General features: G+C 42.0%; 1 protein-coding gene across 5 annotated transcripts in view; it reads left to right on the forward strand.

The window, feature by feature from the left end:
* The window catches only part of FRMD4B (FERM domain containing 4B), a 285,243-nt gene that overhangs the window by 163,869 nt on the left and 97,019 nt on the right, over positions 1-24,355 (forward strand). For all 5 annotated transcript variants that reach the window (XM_032458102.1, XM_032458100.1, XM_006192674.3 and 2 more), the window contains 3 exons: positions 3,339-3,404; positions 5,196-5,290; positions 12,227-12,319. In XM_032458102.1, the coding sequence (XP_032313993.1) occupies positions 3,339-3,404; positions 5,196-5,290; positions 12,227-12,319 (254 nt within the window). The remainder of the gene's footprint in view (positions 1-3,338; positions 3,405-5,195; positions 5,291-12,226; positions 12,320-24,355) is intronic.

Genomic DNA, 24,355 nt, shown 5'->3' on the forward strand with positions numbered 1-24,355 from the left:
CCTCTGCCCTCCCGAGGAGCCATCATCCCATGTAGGTAAGGGCTTGGTGAACAGTGAATGTGGATGTGTCAGCGTGGACGTAAACCTGTGGCACAGGTCCCCCCACCCCCGCCCCATTCCCCTGCACCGCCTTCTCCAGCTTGTGTGTGTGTCATCACGTCACACAGTGGGCTGTTTGTTGAGTCCCTCCACCTGCCCCCCAGGTGTCAGTCAGCCTCTCTCTCGGCTGTTGCACTGTCGTTGGTGGGAGCATCAGTGATTCTGAGTGGATGACTTTACTGTATTAATAACATCACCTGGGTAGTCTACCCTCTGGAATCTTTGGCCTTGGTTTAGGTATCTGTGCTAGCTCATGAAGATGCTTGTGGTGGCAATAAGCAGACTCCACTCAGCTTGAGAGAGAGAGAGAGAAAGGGGATTTATTGAAAGAATACAGGGATGTTTCATGGAACTTAAGGACAAGGATTCACCCAGACCCATGGAAGGGGCTAGAAGTGGCTGGAACGACGTGAAGAACCCTGACAGCAACTCTCAAGCTTTTTTTCCTTTCTTGCCTCCTTCTAGCTACCTGTCTCCTTCATTCTCTCTGCAGATGGTTCTCCTTTTTCTCCACACACAGCAGACCATGGCTGCCCCACAACCACCATATTTTCATCCACTCAGACTTATTTCCAGATTCCATGGTCTGAGGTTCTGATTGGCCCAGCCTGAGTCAGGGGTCTTTTCCCTGGTCCAGTCAACTGAGGCCAGAGGGGCAGGACCATGTTGTGCAAACATGGGCTTCATTGCCTGTGTTTGTCATGAGACGGACACACACCCCCAAAAATTTACTATTAAATTTTCCAGGATAAACTTGTGTGTGGACAAAAGTAATTGACTAGATTAAGGGAGACCTGGAGAAAAACAGAAAGGAGAAAAAAAAATTTTTTCCCAATCAGGGAATGAATTCAGTTGGATTATGCAACAACAGGGTACCTTGAACTATTTTATGAATTTTGACATATTCCTTAATGGATTCATATCGTTTCCATTGATCTTTTGAATATGATTTTATTATACTGTTCTGTAGAGTGTGTACCTGGGGATTTGCTTGTGTGGGTTTTACAAAAGAGGTAAAATGATTTAAACCGACACATTGATTGAGTTCCTCCAGTAGTATAGAAGAGTAGAAAAAAAGGACTTTTTTTTTTTCCAGTTAGACATTAATTCAAATCTTAACTTGGTTTTTTTCTTGCCCAGATAGCTTTGAATAAATTACCTTAAACTCTGTGCCTTGGTCTTCTTGTCTGTAAAATGGGGATGTTGCCATATTGCAGAGCTTTGTGGAGATTTTAATGAGATGATTTCCATAGAGTGCCCATATTAGTGCCTGAAAGAAGTAAAGATTTTGTTCTCCTTCCTTTTGCCACTAGAGATGTGTATGTGACTTGACTTTGCAGAGTTAAGGACATCACCAAAGGCCAACGCTGTAAAGCTTGCCCACTTACCTCTTAGAACCACTTTGGAGGTTCCTATGGGCCACATCTCCATAATACCATGATCTCACTAACTGAGGTAGCTTTTAGACTTTTAGAGCAGAGCTCAGCCAAAAATGTAAGTGCAGTGGGGAGGGTGTAGCTCAGTGGTAGAGGGCATGCTTAGCATGCACGAGGTCCTGGGTTCAATCCCCAGTACCTCTTCTAAAAAATAAATAAATGAAATTACCTCCTCCCCCCCAAAAAATTAATACATTAAAAAAAAACAAATGTAAGTACAATATTGTAATTAGTATTTTTCACATTAAAAACAGGTTGCTTATCCCACTCTGAGCCTGAATTTTCTCTTCTGAATTGGGGATAATGACACCAATCCAGAAGGTAACTAAGCAGCTCAGAGATAATATTATGAAACTTCCTGAGCAATGCTAAGTGTATACTTGGCGCTCATTAATTTTCTTTGTAAATTGGGTTGATATATATCTGCTTGTCCAAGTCTCACAGTTTCGTGCAACAGCTGACAGACAAAGTACTGGCCATGCTTTTTTAGCAGTGACCCAGCACTTCCACACCCATGGGCAAAGCTGGAGATGCAGAAATCACTGTGACATTGCTTATGACAGCAAAAGGCTGGAAACAACCTAAATGCTTCTCAGCAGGAGAGTCATTAAATTACTATATGTCAGCACGATGACTTGATACTATAGAACTATTTAAGAATGAAGTTGATCTATATGTGTTGACATTGGAAAGATTTCCAAGAAATATTGAATTAAAGAAGTAAGGGCAGGGGAGGAGGGTACAGCTCAGTGGTAGAGCGCATGCTTAGCATGCACAAGGTCCTGGGTTCAATCCCCAGCACGTCCATTAAAACAAACAAACAAACATGTCTAATTACCTCCCCCCCCCCACATACACACACAAAAAAAGTAAGGGCAAAACAGTGAGTAGAGTGTAGTTCCAATTGAATTGAAAAAAGCACACACAAATATACATATACACACACACCACAGTCACACACAAGAATATTAGGAATACTTGCTTTATTTCAGAACAATATGTCCAACATAATAATATTAAAGTAAAACATTTAACATGGGAGTAGATTTTTTAAACATGTGTGTGTATATTTCTGAAAATCCATATAAAGATGGTCAGTGAGGCTTCTCCTCAAACTGACAGTGATCATTTCTGCAGGGAGGATGATTTGAAGCATAAATTAATCCAAGGGGATCTTTGCACTCTATATATTGTTTAAATGTTTTACAAGGGCTAAGTTCCCAGTATTGCAATTATAAGCACTAAAAATTAAATATAATTAGAAATGCATACCTCAGACTGTTCTTACCTACGTGTCTTCACTGTTCTTCCCTGTTAATTAGTTAGTGATCACCACAAAAGACGAGCCAGAGTTGCAAAAATGGGGATTTTCCATTTTAACTTTAGTATCATTTGTTTTTCTTCGTATTGTATTTATTAAGCCATACCAACAAATAAAACCATTTTCACTTGAAAAATAAAATAGTGATTCAAGGGGAAAATATAGTAGTTTCCTCTGGGAAAGAAACCTACTTTTCATCGCATGATTTTGTGACATGCTTGTATAGATATTATTTTTTCAACATAGTGACTGGTCTTGGCTTTTCATTCTTTTTTCTTTTAAATCCAAGAGCTAAAAAATATAAGAATAAATTCAGGTGCTGATGCCCTATAATAAATCTGTGTATGACCTGTTGGTTAATTAACTCAACTGATGCCAGTTTTAGGCTGAGTGCATCACGTGCAAAAGAAACGGTAAATCAAGTTCAAGGGTTTGCGCGCCAGCCCCAGCCTGATGCCACTCTTGCTGTCTTGTCCCCACAGATGACAGAAGGCAGGCACTGCCAGGTGCACCTGCTGGATGACAGGAGATTGGAGCTGCTGGTTCAGGTAGGTGTTGCCACTCAGGGACAACCCATCCTGTTCCCTCCGTGGGCCTCATGGCCTGTGTTCACTCTGCTCGCTTATCTGTGCCTCAAAGCCAGTGATGCAGGATTGTCTGCAGGGGACACAGGGAGCTTCAAAGCCAGGAAACCTGATCTGTATTTAAGAGTAACGACAGCCTGGTGCCAGGATTCAGAGATGTTTGAGTTCAGATCTCAGCTTTGACACTCAGTGGCTGTGTGACCCTGGGAAAGTCACTTTACTTCTCTGAATCACCTCTTGTTGGTAAACTGGAGGCCGTAATGCTTCCCTGAAAGCTGAGACTGTGCATTCTGCCGCTTTACCTGTGATGGTCCAAGTGAAATACCCAGTTTCAACAGCTGTGAACTGGGATTAAGATTGCCTAACCTTCCTCATAGAATTATGGGTAACACCAAGCTAGATTAGGTATGTGAATGAAATCTCTGTAAAACAGATGGGACTTTATGAGTGATGGTATCTTAATTATTCATGCCTCTCTCTTCGTTCACCTAACACTGTGGACCCAGAGTCATAACAAATTGTGGAGGTGCCTGGTGACAGCCACACCTGCAGCTGTGACGAGAATTCTCTCCTTTGCCCAAACCTAAATGCTTCTCCTTTCTGAGGCTCATCCCTTGTCTACTGTGTGCAGGACTCAATTACAACGAAAATAGAGCGGTCAGCAATAGTTTCAACAGAGCAGACCTTTTAGTTTAGATTCGTCTGTTTCTTTTCTTTTCTTTTTTCTTTTCTCTCTTTCTTCTTCTTTTTTTTTTTTTTTTTCTTTTTTTAATCATGACTGTTCTTTCTTCCTCAACAGCAAACATCCAACCCTCAAACCACCATAATGAACCCTAAACTGTTTGGCTCAAAGTTCAAAAAAAGTCCATCTAGAAGGCTCCCCATGCATACCCCCTTTTTCTTCCCCAGTCCCTGCAAATCCAGCTTCCACTGTTAATATGGACATTCCGGCTGTCTCCAACCATGCTTCTTTCCACTGGAGCCAGTGCTTCCCCAAAGCCCATAGATTAGATTCTTCTTCTGATTAGATGCCCAGTTAGTACTGGTGGTGATGATCTGTACAATGGGTACAGTTACTCCATCTCTAGAGAGAGATGAAAAGCTTAGTCTTTGGAATCAGAACTTGAGTTCAAATCCTGTCTTTACTAACTGACATCAAGCAAGGTGCTAGACTTCTCTTGGCCTTTGTTGACTCATCTATAAAATGGAAATAAGAACCCCTACTTCACAGGCTCATTGTAAGGATTAAGTGAAATAAGGGGCACACAGAGTCCGGCACAAAAAAGTGGTAACTATTATGATTGTGTTGTTGTTGTTAGTTCTCTCTGTGACCCCACAAGACTTGGGTCTTGAGCCTCTTCAATTGGCCACCACCAAGCAGAGTTACTCGGATAATCTAGGCAGTGTTTAATATTCTTTGTCTTGATCACTTCTACCATACTACCTATAAAAGAGCATTTTTCCCCAAAACACCAAAGCATTAGTAAACACACTTTCACCTTAGAGGGGAAAATGAGGTACTGGACTGAACTGCAGATACAGGAAAATCATGGTCTCATTTATGTCCCTATTCCCATTTCCTCCCCTCCTCAAATCCTTAGAGGCTGATTTACAGTAGATTAATCTAAGCAGAAAAGGGCATGGGGATTTAAAAACAAACAGAGGCTGCTTCAAACCGTTTGAGACACAGGAAGGTGGTGGCAGTGAGAGAGAGCTGCAGCCAAATTGTCTCTAATCGGATTTTTATCTTGACAGCCCAAACTTTTGTCAAGAGAGTTGCTGGACCTCGTGGCTTCGCATTTCAACCTAAAAGAAAAGGAGTACTTTGGAATCACGTTTACAGATGACACGTAAGCGTTTTAATAGTTTTCTTTTTTTTTTTTTTCAACTTTTGAATGACTTTTATTTTCCTTTTTTTAACTGAAATACTCATCTATGAAACAGAAATAGGCTCGCAGACATAGTAAACAATCTTATGGTTACCGGGGAAAGGGGGTGGGAAGGGATAAATTTAGGAGTTTGAGATTTACAAATGTTAGCTACTATATATAAGTATAGATTTTTTTTAAAGTTTCTTCTGTACAGCACAGGGAACTATATTCAATATCTTGTAATAACCTTTAATGAGAAAGAATATGAAAACGCATGTATGTCTGAATATGCATGACTGGGATGTTGTGCTTTTCACTGGAAATTGACACACTGTAACTGACTGTGGTTTTCATTTCTTTACCGTTTGTCTGGACTACCTGTGTGCATCATTTACAACTGGCAAAACGGGGGAAAGGCTCCAAGAATTAGAATATGCCCTGCTTAGCTAAAGATTTTTGACTATAAGATTTTTCTCTTAGGATTGTTGTAAAAGGAGAAGAAAAGGAACACTGACCATTCTAAGAACTCAAATACTGTCCTAAGTGCTTTAGAAATTTGTCGCAGTGGGTGACAGTCCCTTTTTACATTTCTTTGAATCTACTTGTGCTTACTTATTTAGCTTATGCATCAGTGATGGAAATACTAGAGTGTCATCCACTCGTATCTTGAAACTGAATTACTGTTTGGATTTGGTGGCAACAAAGTTTAAAGGCAATTTTGTGGCCCATTCGCCAAATATGTATATAGTTTAATGCTGAATGAACTTTAGTGAACTTTTTAACTTCCACCTAAGTTCATTTTATGTTACCCCCTTACTATCATTTTTTTCTTTTACTTACATTTTTTTATGCTAACTTGGATGTTGTATATATTTGTCAACAATTTAAGTCCTCTCTGAAATGAGACTGGTATATAACAATGAATTCATAAGAATTTTTTGTTTTTGGTTTTGTTTTGTTTTGTTTTGTTTTTGGAGGAGAGGGAGGTAATTAGGTTTGTTTGTTGTTTGTTTGTTTGTTTATAATGGAGGTACTGGGGATTGAAACCAGGATCTCAAGCATGCTAAGCATGTACTCTACCCCCTCCCCCAAAGCTAATTCTTTTTTTTTTTTTTTGCAGGGGAAGGGTAATAAGGTTTTCATTTATTTATTTTAATTTTATTTATTTATTTAATGGAGGTACTGGGGATTGAAACCAGGACCTCGAGCATGAATTCATAAGAATTTAAAACTCCATGCAAGCAAATGTGTTCGGTCTTATTACCCCCTCTTTTCTGCGTATGTGTGTATGTGCATATTTTATGGCAGCCTGACTTGCTTTCATTATATATGCAGGTTGATATATCAGAAGAGTTCTTCCCTTTTATAATTTCCAAACAGCTCTTCAACTATTAACATTCAAGAAAATGTGTTCCAGAAACAAATTATAGTGGCTGACCACCCACAGCATACTTTCCGTCACTCTCCCAACTTAAATGCTTTTAGGTTCTTCAGGTTTACCAGGCAGGAAATAATCTCCAGAAGAGGTTAATTTGTTTTTAACACTTTGTGTCTTCTGAGTATTTCTACCTGGGTGTGCTGCGAGCCTCGGACCTCCTGGTAATGCCCATGTGCTCAGGGCTTGGGCAAAAAACAGAACAGTTGAATTGTTAGGAGACACAGAAGAACCTGAAAGCTTTGATTTCAGACTCAGGATGTTTCCCGAAGAGAGCTGGACAAAAGCAGGAAAAAAGTGCATTCAACATCACCCACCTCATTCTGTATCACAAAATTAGCTGTTCACTCAACAGCCATCTGAGACGGTGTATGGTCAGCCCTCTGCTGGAGGAAATGGGAAATGCAGATGTCCATGAAGCACAGAATCTCACAGGAAAGACAGGACTAGTACATGTGAATCAGTGATTAAACACACACATACAGGTTGGATCTGAATGTGAATGAAATCATGGCAAACAGCATAAGACTTAAAACCATAAATACATGATAGCTAAGTCATATGGTAAAAACCATAAGAATACAAACATGGGGGAAGGGTATAGCTCAGTGGTAAGGTGCATGCTTAGCATGCACGAGGTCCTGGGTTCAATCCCCGGTATCTCTTCTGAAAATAAAGAAATAAGTAAACCTAACAACACCCCCCAAAAAGAAAAAAAAGAATACAAACACTACTTTGGGGAGAGGTCATCTACAGTAGTAAAAGCTAAAATCATGAATATTAAAGTAATCTATCCATTCAACAAATACTTCTGGAGTGCCACTAAATACCAGGCATTGTTCTAGGTTCCGGGGGTTCAGCTGTGAACAACACAGACCCAGTTCTTGTTCTCCTGGAGCTTATGTTGCAGTGATATGGTCCAGCAGGACCGGAAAATAAATAGATAAATGAGACAATACCAGAAGTGACAGTGCTTTGAAGAACAGGAAATGAGAAGGCGTGATCAAGAAAAGCTGGGGAGGGGGGAGGGTATAGCTCAAATGGTAGAGCACATGCTTTGCGTGCCTGAGGTCCTGGGTTCAATCCCCAGTCCCTCCTCCAAATGTAACTAAATAAACCCATAAAACAAGAAGGGAAAAAAGAAAGAAAAGCTAGGGGCCAGTCTTAGACAGGGTGGACCAGGAAAGCTTCTAAAAGGTGAGATATGATAAAAAGCAAGAACCAGTTCTGTGGAAGTCTGGGGAGGCATTCCCAACGAAAGCCAGTGCAGAAACTCTGAGGTGAGAACCAGCTTGACTTTTGGGGTTTTATTTTTTATTTTGGGGAAAGGAGGGGGAAAAGTCAGTATGACTGGAATATAGTGAGTAAGAGGAAAAGTGGTACAAGGGTTGAGAAGGAGGCAGGGGTGGAGATCATAGAAGCTTGGAAGCTGTGTGATCTTAGGCTTGGTAGCTCTGTGATGTTAGACTTAGTATCTCTGACACTCAAGTTTTCTCATCTGTCCAGTGGGCATCATAATACTACCGAAATAATAAGTACTATAGAAGGTGCATATAATAGGGTCATGGCAATATACAATGATTCAGGTAAGTTTGCAGAGCCCAGGCACACGGCAAAGGGGAGCTGTCATCCTCTTGTTAGTAGGCGTGGCAGTAAGATGTATTCTGAAGGAGGCTTGAGAAGGACTCGGCTGAGAACCCACACGGGAGGGAGACTGGGAGGCAGTTAGACCCTGGGAAGAGGGGAGAGGAGACGGCATTCCAGGGAAGAGTCACTTTGTGGGCCAGTGCATGGACATGGTAATGAACCTGGTACCTTTGCCCAGTGGTGAGGTGACTGGCCTGATGGTGGAGTAAGGTATAAGAGGGACAAGCTCATAGGTGGGCCCTGAGGACCATGTAGATGGAGAAGGCACGCCGAGGCCACTGGAGGATGTGATGCAGAGGAGTGACACGATTAAGGACTGTGGTGTTGCAGGTGTCCCAGGCTACAAAGTTCACGGTGGGCTGGAAGGGCGTCTTGGTCACATGGCAGGCTTCTGGGAAAGCTCCCAGCTCAGGTGAGCAAAACCAGACGGGGCATCAATTGAGCATCCAGATTGTGGGACCTTCTCTTCAGAAAGAAAGGGATACATCATATGAATGACTTCCTTTCCTGACCTGGACCACCTTCCCCCTCGTGTGCCTTGGGAGGACTTCCTTCTAAGTATTCTATTGGAAGAAGAATGTCTCACTCAAGCGCCTCCTCCTGTGCTCTTTTGGCGACAGTGGTCAATGGTTATAATCTTTCCAAGAAGTCTGGCTCCAAAATGTCCTCCGTGCACGCCCCTGCTAGTGACAGCAAGTCTATTTTTGAATTATGAGCCGTTTGGAAGGTGTCTCCTGGCTCTCACTGTGTTTATTTTCAGAAGAAGTATGAGCTGGGCTTTTGGAGGCGGGAGTGGGATTTGGCCCTTTCCACCTTTCTGAGGAACAGGTCTGGAAAATTGCTTCTGTCGAAGGGTGTCTCTTTGGAATGTCCTGGTCACAAGCCTAGTTCTTTTTCTTTGTCTGGTAAATATTTTTGGAAAGTATTTTCTTTCAGCACTCCCCTTCCCCTGCCCCCATAAAACCACTGAGTCGGATCCCTCCCAAGATGCTGCCCAAATTGCATTTTCCAGCCTAGATGCCACATCAGCTCTTTGCCTTCGGTGAACTTCTCTAAATAGAGTCAGACAAAGCCGAAGGGACATTTTGTCAATGAAACTAGCCTGTCTGTATCCTCCTCCACAGGCCAAGAGACATGGAATAAATGGAATTGTGCAGTTACATAATCAAAGTCATGATGGTGACCAACAAAAACGAATTCATGGTCCCATTAGAGGGAGGGGTGGTGTCGCTGAGCCTACGCGGGTCAGTACCTTCGGGTGTTCTGCGTGCAGGGCGGGTCTTTTACCCCTAGAGGGCGGTCACGATCCTCCGGAGGCAGCGGTTTTGCGTTCACCGTCATGGTTTCCATCCCCTTCAACCCACTTAATCTTTTCCCCCTTCCCTTGTTTTCAAAGGATTTGCTGGATAAGCCTTGTTTGTTAAGAAATAACAAATAGGTTTCACAACACAAGTGTGATTTTTGATCGCCGTCCCACCCAATGGGCCTGAGCTAATGGGCCTTTGACTGATATAATTCTAGCCAAAAAAGGACACTTTGCTTGGAAGTTGGCTGGCTCAGCTGATAGAGGTGAATGTGTAGGTTCAACTCTCCTTTTGACATATTGATTAGATCTCTTCCCATTTGCTGACGGAAAAACTGGAGAAAAGCAGGCTACAAAAAATAAGTGCTTTTTTTTTTTTTTTAATCTCTTTTTAGTCTGAAAGATGAGAAAAGAGCATATTAACCCTGGGTTATAGCTCGGTGATAGTTAAGGATAATTTTTGCCTTTTTGTTCTTCTAACTTGATCCTGTTGGTGCAATTATGGATGGATTTTTTAAAAAATTAATTTCTAACTTTTCTTTTCTAAAAAACATTTTCTATTACTTTTACCTAATATCTTCTTATAAAAACATTTCATATAGTTGAAGCCAGTTGCTTTTGATTGTTGCGATTTGCTCTGTATCTCTCCAGAGGTATAGCTAAGAATTCTACGAAATTTCGTCCATGTGTAATAGTGTTTGAGTATCTTGTGTGATTAATGTAATTGATTTATGCTCTACATGTTATTATACAACTTACGTCATTTTTAGACATAGGTTTACACAAGTTTATAGAAATATACATTACGTTTTTTAAATGATGCCACATATTTTCTATGTAAATGCAAAAAGGACAATTCCAAATTAGTCTCATTTTCTGTTAAAAAAGAAAAACTTTGAGACATGATGTTGTATAATATTTTATGTATTTTAGACACACATTTGAGCATCTCTGAAATGTGTATGTGTAATGGAATCACTATGCTGTACACCAGAAAACTAACACAACATTGTAAATCAAAAAATTTAAAAAAAAGAACCTTCCCTTATGTCACTTTTATCAGCTTATTTATCTTCATTATATTCCTCCAAGGAAAGTTAAAGACAGCTATCAAAAGTCTCATAATAATAATAATTCCAGAAATAAAGGCACACTTTTTTCCTGTGTTAAAACTAGTAAGTGACAGAAATCAAGCCAAAAGTTATTGTAACAGCTGATTCAACCCTCTAATCTCATTTTCTCCTGTATCCAAAGTCCTGGGTTCAAATCCCAGCTCTGCCACTTTCCTTGCAAGCTGATTGTAAAAGAGTATTAATATATGAAAAGCACCAGCTTGGTTGGCACAAAGTAGTTGCTCAATAAAGAGCAGCTATTCTTATTATCACTGTCCACATTTCCTATCTGCTTATAATGAATAAAGGTTAGAGTTTTCTGATCTTTTTAAAAAATTGTTTACTCAAAGACCAAAATAAGTTGGAAAATACCTTCTGACCCATGATAGGTTTTGTTATCATCTGCCATCAGCATGTTCTTAAGTTTTATGTAAGCAAGCAAAATGGAGTCTGCCCTCTGGGAACTTACTCTCTACAGTGAGTCAACTAGTTGGATAATCTTGGAAAAATCACAAACAGCCCTGGGCCACAGTGTCATCACCGCTTTCATCCCTCAGGCCAGAATTTGAGGAGAATGTTTATACCCACAAATTTAGTGAAACTCTTGAGTGAATCAGCAAATACATGCTTAAATATTAGGCAGTCCCTAATATATGTTCAAAAATAGCACCCAGAGAGTATTTGACCCCATAGTTTTATAAAAGCTGTAGTATTGTGTTCTGTGTCTGTCTGGTTTTATTAAAACAGAAGTGTTTCCCTTCTTGACTAGTTTTGGGTTTTATATTTAATAAGAATTTAAAGATTAATATATTTAATGTCACTTAGTTTTTTTTTTTACCTCCAAAGGCAACCGGTGTTTTCACTTTCTTATTGATTTCATGATTTATTCTCTCTGTGATATTTATATATATATCAAATGCATATATGTCTGGCTACTCTTTTTTTAATTTAAAAAAGTACTGTATTATATATAACTCACTGTTCCACGCCTTGCTTTTTCCTTTAACATCGTATTTGGAAAATTGCTCACAGTAATTTTGTAAAGGTACCCTCGATCTTTTGTATGGCTGCATTGTCCTGAGCTGCTTTTTAAACTCGTTTTTTTAAACAGTACCCTGTTGGATGTTTAGGTTGGTTTGAGCCTTTTTGCTGCTACAAACAGTGCTGCAGTGAGTGATTTTACACACAGGCCATTTTTCCACATGTGCAAGTGTATCTTAACTCCTGGAAATGGCAATGCAGGTTCAGAGGCAGGTTGCTTTTATAATTTTGATAGAAATGGCTATAGTGGCCTCATTACTGGTTGTAACAGGTTATACTCCTACCGTTGCTGTGTGAGATAATTGCTCAGTAGCACAGTGTGCTGTTGAAGCTGTCTCTGACTTTCTGTGTAATCTTTCTTCGTTTTACTCTTACAGAGGTCAGCAGAACTGGCTACAGCTGGACCACCGAGTTCTTGACCATGACTTGCCCAAGAAACCAGGCCCAACCATTTTGCACTTTTCTGTGAGGTATGTGTTCAGAAACATCCATCATCCCCCATCTTCCCCCTCCCCTCGCCCTTTTTTTTTTTTTTTTCGGTTAGAAAAAAAAATTCCTGATGATCAGAGATAGAAAAAAATTTTTTAAAGGGACCTATCAAAAAATTATGACATGAAAGAGATTCTCTACTCTCTTAGTCTAAAGACCAAGTAAGTTACCATAGACACTGTGTAGAGCTGTTTTCTTTGAAGATAAAGACTACAATCACCTGCCTTTATTTCTCAAAGTCCCTTGAATCCATTTAAAGCTGAAAAACATAAATAATACATTTTAATACATAAGCCTGTTTCTGACACAGCATACTTCTAGATATTTATGATTTGAAATATAGCAAACATGTGCCATTATATTTTATATAGGCATATTTTTCTAGAGACTATGGAAAGAATTGAATTTTATGCAACTTCACACCTTAATTTGAATACATGATAAAATGCAAACAAATGCTCAGGGAAAGAATTATCTTAACAGTGCAGAAATCTGGATTTCACTTTCTTGCAGAGAGACTGATGAGAAGGAATCCCTGATTTGTTCTCTGAGCTCTGCTTGGGCAAGTCAATTAACCATACATATGGGCCCCACTTAATTCTCCTGAAATGGATACATTCAACTAAATCAAGGCGGCCAAGGATGGAAATATTTTTTTCACATTAATTATTCACAGGCTAAGATAATAAAATGTTACAAGGAGTAACACCCGTGTTCCTGTCCCTAGCTTAAGAAATAAAACATTACCAATTTTGCTGAAAGCCCCTTCCTGTGCACTAGCCCCTCTCCCCACTGTTCCGAATTTGATATATTTTCATGATAAATTTTGTTTTCCTGGTCTGAAGCCAAATGTGATAAAATAAGCTTAGGTAGCAGGTTTCCCATAAATCTAAATATGTTTTCATAATGCTAGATCAACCTAAAGACCTATATTCTGAGCCTGTGTTATTTGGGGGATGTTGAAATACCTTTGTTTTATGCCATATGGTAGGGGCTTCTTGTCTAATTCTTTGCTGGGGGGGGGGTGTTGTACTGTGGTTACGTGACAAAATCATGTCAATTTCCACAAACACTTTTTTTTTTAACTTCATTATGCTCCACGAAATCCAAAAGTGTGGTAATAAGAGGCCCTGATATCCTGCCCTTTTTGTTTTAAGGCTCTTATTTCAATATGAATTGATGGTGATGGTGGATGGAAGCTGCTCCTTACTCAGTAAATATTTTGCCCCCAATTTGTTTTTTGCTTTTTGCTCTGAGATCTGGTTTCGTCTTTTTTTTCTTCCCACCAGAAGTCGTATTTTTAAAGCCCAGGAAGTCGGTAGCATACGGTGATTTGTCCAGGAGCCTAGCTGGTATGGAAAAGTGCACAGAAATCCTAAAGAAAAACATAGGAGTTTCCTGGAAAGAGTGTGATATGAGTGCTTGTGCCCATGGAAATGGTGAAAGAGATAAACACAAACCAGCAAGCAATAGAAAAAAAAAAATGCATGTTAATAATTCAGCAGGGGTCAGAGAATAGAAAAATTTTAATCTCACATTATGTGAGGATAATGGCTCAACATAAATCAGTATTTTTTTTCACCAAGCTTTATATTATAAACATTTCAAACTTTATGAAGGTGTAGAGTGAAAAGTAAGAATTACTCTCCACCAGGCTTCTTCCCTCCCCTTCCCACTCCCCCCCAGTTGCCTCCCCTTCCCCCTCCCCCATTCCCTCCCCTTTCCCCTTCCCCCAGTTCTCTCCCCTTCCCCCTCCCCCCCAGTTCCCTCCCCTTCTTAGAGAAAAATAAGGTTGATAAGTTGTTTGGTGACTTACTTCTTTTTTGTTTTTCTTAAACCTGGAGGTCTTTCCTTGGGCATTTAAAAATCTACTTTATTTCTTTGCACTTTCATAATTCAGCTATCCCGTCTCCTCTTAAGCATTTAGGCTGTTTCCAATGATTGTATTAAAATTTAGGCTGCAGATAACTCCATGCAGTTTCATCTGTGTGCACACATGTGGTGTTTATGTAGCCTAACTACTCAGTGGAAGCATTGTCTTTGGAGAGTTTATCAAGTTCCATTTACTTAGTAACCAGATTTGTGTGCTAGTTCTTTGACCACTAATATCTGATCTATTTTTGGTCTCAAGATGGCAGGGGAGAAAACTCGGTCTTCCCTTCATAAGGCAGCCCTGTCTTTTCAGAGTAGGTTCCTGGGATTCCGGGGTAGCCTGTAGCTTGTTTGTGAGTTTCAGCACTTGTCTCCCATAATCACTTGGCATTACTTTCCCTTAACTACTGGCGTGTTTCAAAACCCTTATCAAGTTTTTAATTATTCCCTTAATTCTTCCTCCCAACACTATAGTGAGATCATAATAGTCTTTGTGATTATTCCAATTAAAGACTTGTTGTTACTCCGATTTAATTAAAGAAATGATAAAGCAGAAGCACACGCCACGGAATTAAGTGAACTGCCCGAGGTCACCGAGTGGAACATCGTTCCTCGGAGGGCTCACAAATGGGATTTTAGCCACTCCAGTGAAGTCAGTTGCCTCTCAGAGAGCCTGTAGCCTCCTCTTTTGAGAAAACAGATCTGCTGGGGATATTTACATCCTAACAGACACCACCACCAACCCTCCAGGTTACTGGGGGGACTACACTTGGAGTCCTTGAAGAATAGAACCAAAGATAGAATTTGATTCTGTTTAGACATTGGGTCATCGTAGAAATCTCTAAAAATACGGTCTTTTTTTGATACTGGAGTCACTGCCTTTCCCATCAGCAAATATTGCTGCATCCCTGGAATGTGGGTGGAGTCATTTGCTTGTGGACACCAAGGTGTGCACTTGCTGAGTAGTTAGCGCATGAGGAGAAAGGATTCTCCACGGAGCTAATGCATTATTTGGACGTGCATCACTGTTATTTTCATGGCTGACAATTAGAAACGTCCAAATGCCGGCACTGGAGATGGGCCCAGTACGTAAGGGCATTTTTACAGTGAACAATGGATCACTTTAATGAAAGAGATAAGATGGAAAAGTACATAGCATTTCAGAGCTTCCCCAGAGGGAGAGGGGGTACATATCTGCATCATCGTAGGGCATTTTCTAAACTACTCACCAAACCCCCAAATCCTCCACATTCCTTGGCACAGATTCTGAAACAGAGCACTGGAGGTGACGAATGTGATCTTCACCAAGTTGGTTGTGAATTAAAAAGAGATCAAGGGCTACAAAATGACTTTGCAGGGTGTTATGCAAATATAAGAAAATATCTTTTTTTTTTTAATTGTAGCATTTGTGAAAATGAAAAATACCATACAGTTTTGCTCTCAAGGAGTTTCGTCTCTGTTGAAATGTCACATTAACCCTGTGGCAGGCACTAGGCTACATATTTGACATGTTTTGTGTCTGTGATTCCTGAGCTAACCACTGGGGTCCTACGGATTCGCGGAGGGAAGACTTTCTCCTGGTCGGTACCCCCCAGGATGCAGGGAGCAGCTCAGAAACACATGCGGATTCTGCATGGAGGAAAGAAAACATTTAAGGTGAAGGCACTTGGTTCTCCCTTTGTGAGCTCCAGGATTAAATCTTTGTTTCAGTTATAAAATCTCAGTGATTTGTGCTAAATATGTGTGTGACACGTGTGTATAGACTCCCCATAATTTATTTATGCCCCGTAATTCATTTTCCTGTGAGTCCTCTATTTTCCTGTGAGTCCAAACTGCCCCCAGGCTGCAGGGGGGAACTCCTCCAGGCCCCGGGGTTGTTATCTGCTCCTGTAAATTATCTTCTGCAAACACAGGGGCCTCTTTGGTAATGCAGCCCAGATGTAAAGCATTTGAAAAGCTTGATAGTGAGCAAGGCATTTAAATCGGAGAGCAGGGACTTGGCCTGACCTCATTGGAGAAAAGCTCCCATCCCCTCAGGGGAGGGTGGCTCAGGCTGGTACCACCTAGCTCCAGGCAAAGCCAGGATCTAGGGTCTTTTACCTCCCTTAGTCTTCTGACTGCCTCTTCCTTTTTTTCCCCCCTCCTTCTGGTCTTCCCTCTCCTCTTCCCCTCTTTACCTCGTTCTCTTTCCAAGTCACCTTTGGTATGTGCTAAGACTGTAAGTGGCCACTTAAAGGTACTCCTAAGCATTGTCTGTGAACTTGGGACTGAGAGAGTCAGTGGAGAGTTCTAGCAGGAGATGTGGGGAAAGACGGCTGCCTTTCTGTCAAAGTTGCTGCAGACGCCGAGTCTTTGAAAGACATTTTTTCAGTCTGTCAGCAACCCCTCATCTGGTTCTGGAACATTCGCCCTTTAGAAAGAGTTTAACTCAAGGACATATCGTGACTACAACTCATAAGTGCACTTCATTCTACCTGTTTTTTTTTTTTTTTTTTTAAAGAAAGACAAATATGTGAAATACAGCACGGCAGATAAATGCTCTGGCGAAGAAACAGATTTATTGATCTGGAAAGAGGCTCCCAGTATACCCCCCGGGGGGAAGAAACAGGCCATGTGACTGCATGTAAGCAAACGTTAAGGATAGGAAAAAAGTTTAAAGTGTTAACAGGAATTAATCTCTGGGTAGAATGATTGTAGGAATGATTTTTGTTGTCTGTATTTTTTTTCCCTACAACGAACATACTACTGAAGCAATTTTTTTTAATGCAAATATGAGGAGTGATAAAAGGGAAAAAAAAAGATGAAGTATTTGTGACTGGAGAGCCAGGAGTTGTTTTACAGCTGTCAAGGAGTGGGTGACTTACAGCAAGGAGAGGCCAGGAAAGTTTCTCTCTTCCCAGAGGAATGTGATTAAAAAGCGCAGAGAAATGACAGATTCCTCCTCCTTTGGGCCCAGCAGGGTCTCTTTGAGGCAGATGTGTGAGCCAGTCAGAGCTCTTTGTCCACCCACCACACTCCCATCTGAACATGCAACGTCCCAGAACCTGGGGAAATCACCTGTCAGTTACCTGAACATTGACCGTGACCTCCGAAATAGCCATTCTTGAACTTCCAGGCAGTGGTGAGCAGCCTGGAAGGATCCACTATCCTAATTCATAAAGCCTTTGAGGATCCACCATCCTAATTCGTAAGAGAACTGCAGAAAGAGACAGGATCCTTCAAAACTCAGACTCCATCCTGATTCCAGCTTCTTGCAGGATATATTTCTCAATGTGCACCCCGATCAAATATCAGATAGCATCTGTGGCAATCTGCTCAGTCTTCTCTGTAATCTGTCCTCAGGGTGCCAGCAGAAGGGCAGAAGGAAGGCATTAGAATTGTGAAGGGTAAAAAGGGCTGTAGGGTACAGAAGTTCAAAGGGGGCCTTTAGTGCAGGGTTTCTCCATAGCAGGGCTACTGACATTTGAGGGCAGGTGACTCCTTGGTGTAGGGAGCCCGGCTGTGCTATAGGATGTTTGCAGCATCCCTGGCCTCCAACTATGAGATGCCGGTAACACTCTCCAAGTCAGGACAAGCAAAAAATGCCTTCAAGATATAGGTATATATCTACAATGGAATATTACTCAGCCACAAAAAAGAATGAAATAATGCCATTTGCAGCAACATGGATGGACCTAGGGATGATCATACTAAGTGAAGTAAGTCGCACAGAGAAAGACACGTATTATATGATATCACTTATTTGTGGAATCCAAAAAATTGACCCAAATGAACTTACTTACAAAATAGAAACAGGCTTACAGACAAAAAACAATCTTATGGTTACCAAAGGGGAAGGGGGAGGGGAGGGGTAAATTAGGAGTTTGGATTAACAGATACACACCATTATATAGAAAATAAACAACAAGGATCTACTGTATAGCACAGGGAACTATACTCAGTATCTTGTGATAACCTATAATAGAAATGAATCTGAAAAAGAACATATGTATGTAGAACTGAATCACTTTGTTTTACACTTGAAACTAACATAACATTATATCTCAGGGTTTTTTTTTAATCTTTTCTTTTTGAGGGGAGCTAATTGGGTTTATTTATTTTTTTAATAGAGGTACTAGGGATTGAACCCATGCATGCTAGGCAGGCGCTATACCACTGAGCCATACCTTCCCCTTAACATAATATTGTAAATCAACTCTACTTCAACTTTTTAAAAAAATGTCTCCACCGTGGCCAAATGAACCTCACTCCACCCACTGAGAACCAGCGTTTAACATCACTCTTGGGTTCTATTCCTAACTCTCCCATGTGTTAGCTGTGTGGCCTTTGGCACCCTCTGTGGGCCTGTTTCCTCACCTGTAAAGTGGAGTAGTATCTGGTGGTGGTACAGGGGGCTGTTGGAGGATTATGCATGTTAACATGTAATGAAGACCCTCAGGAAATATTAACTTTTTTTTATGACATAAATAAGAGACTACCTCTACCACATGTTCAGTGGGTAAAAAAAAATCCATAGTATGGCATACGGCCTTTGAATATGGAAGTTTGGAGACTGGGCTTGGATCTGACCCACTCCCTTTTGCACTGGGTGGGAGATTTCATCGATGGTCTCCATCACTCACCGGGCCCAGCCTCCCCTCCCTTCAGACTAATCTCCTGCCTCTTGCTGTCTCCGTCTCAGAGCACGTGTCCCCACTTTCCTCTCGGAGAGGTGGGGGGCAGGCTGTTTTGCAGTTTTGAAGCAAGCGCTTGGGATTCACCATGTGATTTTAACACTTCACATTGCCTTCGGGGCAGAAGACGCCCTCCCGTTGAGGACAGGTCACAGCAGGGCCCTTATCCATCCTGGGCCTCCAGCCCTTCCCTGGAGAACTGAGGAAGAGACACACTCTGGGAGATCAGCAACAGGGCAGGTTTCTGCAGGCTTACCTGGGGTGGGGCGGGGGGCCTCTGGTTCTGCTAGCAACGCCGGGAAATTCAGAAGTGAGGAAGAGCTGTGTTGGCAGGAGAGCACATCGCAGAATATAATGCTTCCCTTTGGGGAATTCTCCAAGAGTGCGCCCGTCCCAGAAATAAAAGGGAACCTATGAGACTCTCAGAAGGTCTGCATCACCATTTGGAGTAAGTGAAATACACTTGAATTACACTGCTGTCTGCAGTGTGCATTATAAAGTAGGACTCCGAGGTTGCAGGGTCATTATAAGCAATAAATACATATCTCCCTGCTTGGAATGTGGATTAGGACCTGATAGAAATCTCCTTAGGCAGGTGGCTGCAGTGAGTGCCTAAAATTACCCACAGGACTGAACGAAAACTAGGATGAGGCGTTTTCATGCGGCCCTCACTGGACGCCCGTCAGGAACTCAGCGCTGTTCAGAACACGGCATACTTGAGTCATTCTTGCCGAATTCGCCGTCTTTGATGCTATCACTCAGACACAGCAAACAAAGAAAACAAAGAAATAGGCTCAGCTGGGGAGCAAAAGTCGCAGGTGGTCAGAAGAATACTCGTGTCAGAGTGTTTTCCCATTCTCTGTGGAGATGGACACCTTGGTGGCATGCTGCTTCCGCAAGAGAAAGAACTTAGGAAACATACTTGGAATCTGCATTCTTGTTTTTTACAGTTGAAGTTTTAAAGCGGTTTCCAGCTAAATCTGCACCTTTTGTTACAGTCCCACTGGTAGAGGGGTAATAATAACATGATAATAATCACCACCACTGATTGACTGCTGGGCTACATGCCACCCACCCAGCTGAGCACCATGGAAACCTCTGGTGTGTAGAGCAAGAGAGGAAAGGGAGGTTCTGAGAGACCGAGCAGCTGGTCCAAGGCCCCAGCATGATCAGCGTTGGAGCTGGTCTTCCACCCAGTATCTCCCCAACTCCCTGAGGTTGGCTTCCCACCGTGATGAATAAACGCCACAGAGGGGAATACCAGGCACCTCCACGGAAGTGACCACTAAAGGACAGCCCATCCCAAGCAACCAGCGTCTTCTGTGTTTTGACACGTGTGAGTTGTCATCTGTGTGACAGGCCTGCCTCCCCCCCAAGCCATCCTTGTCATGTCACGTTGAGGCTGATGAGCAGTTAGGTGAATGCCCGTCCCGTCAAGAAAGGGGAAAAAAAATGCTAACGGGAGGAGCACGAAAAGTAGAGACAAAACCTCTTCTCAAAAAGGCAGGCTCTCTTCTCAAGAAATCATACTTGTTAAACTGTATGAGATTTGTCTCCAAAAGCCTGGGTTTGTTTTGAGGCTGAAAATTGAACGGTGGGCTTCAACTTCACAAAATCTTAATGAAATCCCTCACAGTAAGCATGCAGAAGGGAGACGGTATCTTTTTGCCAAAAAAAGGGCTGAAATAAAAGGTCTTTATTGTATGAGTCTGGGATAGTCCATTTCATTTCATCAAGAAGCCCTAGATTTTGTTTTCAGTTCATGGTACGTGTTGATAGGCGTGCCTCGGGAGCCATCCTCCCGGAGGACCACACGTGCTTTTTATATGCTCCATAAATATGAAGTCATTACAGTGGCTCCCTTGAGGGAGAGACAGGATCCTGGATTCAGAGAGCAGGTAATTGGATGCCTAGGCAGAAAGGGAGAAGGCAATGGGGCGGGTCGCCAGAAAGTAGTGGGAAACAAGATAGGGACCTGTTTACTGCAACCAGGGTACAGTCAGGGGCAGGGGCTTCAGAAACCAGGTGAACCCAGTTTCTGGTACAAAGGTATCTGTTGGGAGCTAGACAAGCCACAGGCTGATCTGATGCCAAGCCACCCAGCTCCCTGCATACGGCTTCTCAAAGTCTTGAAAGCTAGCAAGAGGATTGGTCTGGCTAATTTGTCCTCTCCCTGGAATGCCCTTCCTGCCTTTGGTACCTGGTGAACTCATGCATTCTTTAAGACTCAGCTCAGTTGTCCTTGGGGACACCGTGCCCTGTGACACGTGGTCCTATGGATTTCAGTTTGGCAGTCTTCTCGCTCTTGGTTCATAGGCTGACTGCTTTGCCTTCCTCCCTTGGGCCCTCGGCGTTGTGTACATTTTCTGTTTCATTGTGATGTTGTAGGGAAGAAGCCTGTCATATTGGTTTGGAATATAAACTTTGAAATCTGAAAGGCCTTAGTTCGTTCTAATCATGGTTCCACCACATCCTCCCTGTATGGCTTAAGGAAGTTTGACTTTCTATCTCTGTGTCTCAGTTTTCTTATCTGTAAGCTGGGTTCATAACTGGCTGCCTAGAGCATATGGCTGTACTGAAGTTCAATGAAGTGATGCCTGGAGCGCCCTTTGTATTGTCCCGAGCATGCGGGAAGCCCTCTGGTAATTTGGAGTCTTTGGTTGCCGACAGCAGAAACCCAGTTGTGGCTGACGGAGTTGACAGGACACTGGGCTAGCAAGGCCCCAGAAAAGAGAGGAATCCCGGCTTCTGCCGGGACCTAGGCATCAGGGGCCAATGGACAGTTTCATCAGGCAGAGCCATAGCTCTATCCATCTTTGATCTATGGGTCATTCCAGTCATATTTCTATTTCACGATGAGAGAATCTGACAGCGCTAGCGTGGCTCACAGGCTCACACCTTGGCCAGGGAGTTCTGGCTGAGGAAAAGGAATGTGCTCAGCTGTTTTACATCCAGTCAGTGACCCTGAAGGCTTTTGCATATTTGACTTACCGCTGAAGACCACGGCAGCTTTACTTATATAATAACACGCGCACAGGATTTTTTTTTTTAAGTTTTAAAGACAATGGCGACGTTTGAATGAAGATCAGATTTTAAATATTAAGGAATTATGAAGTTTGCTAGTGTGAGAATTCACTGAGGTTATGCCTTTAGTAAGTACCCTCTCTGTCAGATATATATGTGATTGAAGGAATTGAAAGTTATAGGAAGAATCCCCAAATCTTGGTGTAGGTAGCAGACCTGGGTGCTAGTCATCTGACCTGGGACCCTTATAGGGCAGGGGGACGCCCTCCAAGACTACTTCAGCTTTTTAAAACGTGTTTCATAGGTTAATCCAAAATCTATTTGTTTGGTCTGCCGACCTGGTTCTGAATTTTGAAGCAATGGAGAATACACATACTTCCATCTTGCCAATCTTGTTCATGCACAGTTACTCATGGCTTAGCCTCCCCGACATAAACGCTGCATGAGTGGACAAGAGAGGCCTCCAGGAGGAGGTTCTGCCAAAAAGCAGGGTCTGCAGAGTCAGAGGGACCCAAATCATGACCTACTCCTGCCCACGCGTATGGGCAGATCTCTAAAATTCAGTTTCTGCATCTGTGAAATGGAGGTAGTGGTTGGTATCTCCCATCCAGGGCTGTTGTGAGAATGACATGAAACGGCGCGTGGAAAGCACTTAGCATGTGACCTGGCACACAAGGCTCAGGAGACGTTAGCCGTGATCCCTCTCAGGCTGCCCCCTGGACACCTCCTTCTGTTATCTTAGCTGACAGAGATAAAAATGCTTGCAAAAGCAAAGGAAGCAGGGGGAAAAAAACCACCACCTAGTTGAAGTGGAAGGTCCTTTAGGGAACTTAGTAACACAGGTCATCTCAGCCCTACAATACAGCAGCCGCTGACCCTGGGTCCACCATCCCCGGGACTCACTATTCTCTGCTTCTGCTCCATCAGCTCCTGCTGCTGACTTGTGTCCTTTCTCTGCCTCATGGCTTCTGTGTAGTGCCTTTCTTCAACTCCACTGTTTCCCTCTTGACCTGTCTCTCAGTCTCAGTCTCTCCAAGAGACCGTACATGGTTGGTTTATCCATTCCTCATCCCCTATAAGGAGCCTCTGTTGGGCTGAGCTCTCTTCCTCCCAGAACTACCTTATAGGATGCTCACCAAGTTACTAACAGGTTCCCTTTGAGTCAGGTAACTATCTTTGGTCTGTCCAGCTGTGGCCAGAATCTGACCTACGCTGATGAGAGAATACTCAGATTATTACAAATTCTTTCTTGGAGAAAGCCAACTTATGAATGTTTATCACATTACTCCAAAGAGATGCTGTTTTTCTACCATATTTTCCCAACCTGGATTTCTTTTTATTCCATGGAATCCTGTTTTTTTCTTTAGCCTTCAGGTATAGTTCAAATCCTATCATGTCCTGTAAGCTTTTTTTTTTTTTTTAACATAATGCAAGGATCGCCAAGCCACAATAGTTAGAATTTCTTGAATTCCTACCACATGCCAGGCACTGTACTGGGCACTTCATAAAGATCCTCTTAGGGCCACCATTATCCCCACTTTATAGACGAGGGATCTTAAACTCAAAGCTTCAGCCACATCCCCCAAGCCACATAGCATTAAATTCCAGAAAGTGGATTTTTATTAACAACAGTTAGTATTTATTGTTTTATGTATATTATCTCATTTAATCCTTCTGAAACCTGTGAGGTAAGTGTAGTCATAACAGCCATTTTAGAAAAGACACGAAGAAGCTAACCACTATATATAAAAATAGATTTTTAAAAAATTTCTTCTGTACAGCACAGGGAACTATATTCAATATCTTGTAATAACCTTAAATGAAAAAGAATGTGAAAACAAATGTATGTATGTATATGCATGACTGGGACATTATGCTGTACACCAGAAATTGACATATTGTAACTGACTATACCTCAATTAAAAAAAAAAAAAAGACACTAACTCCCTTGCCCAAGGCCACACAGCTAATAAATGATGGAAATGGGACTCCGTGTTCTAGGTCTTTCCATTCCAATGCCTGTTTTTCCCTCCAACTCTTTTCTCTCCCTCCCTGCCTTAACCCTTAACTTTCCCTTCTCACACACCTAACACTCATCAGTCTTCATTAAGCTCACTGATAAGTGACATAAACCCTTGTAAGTGCGGATATAAAGGATTTATTCTCTTTCTGGAACGTCCCTTGATGATTCAACGAATATTAAGGGTGGAATTTTTCAAATGATTTTACCATCTCAGTGATAAAAATCTTTCATGGCCTTTTTAAGCCGTTGGATTTATTTCTCAAATGTTTCCTTATTACGGAAGAGGTGGGGAAAAAAAGTAAAAAGAGCAAATGCCCGAGGCCTATTAGGATTTTGCAGCGCTAAGGACAGGCTCCCCGTGCCACCTCAGCCCGGTTTATCTTGACTCTCAGCAAACTGAGAGCAAGTTCTCTTCCAGGACCCTC

The sequence above is a fragment of the Camelus ferus genome, chromosome 17 (genome assembly GCF_009834535.1).
Source record: "Camelus ferus isolate YT-003-E chromosome 17, BCGSAC_Cfer_1.0, whole genome shotgun sequence".
In the NCBI taxonomy this organism is placed as follows: Eukaryota; Metazoa; Chordata; class Mammalia; order Artiodactyla; family Camelidae; genus Camelus; species Camelus ferus.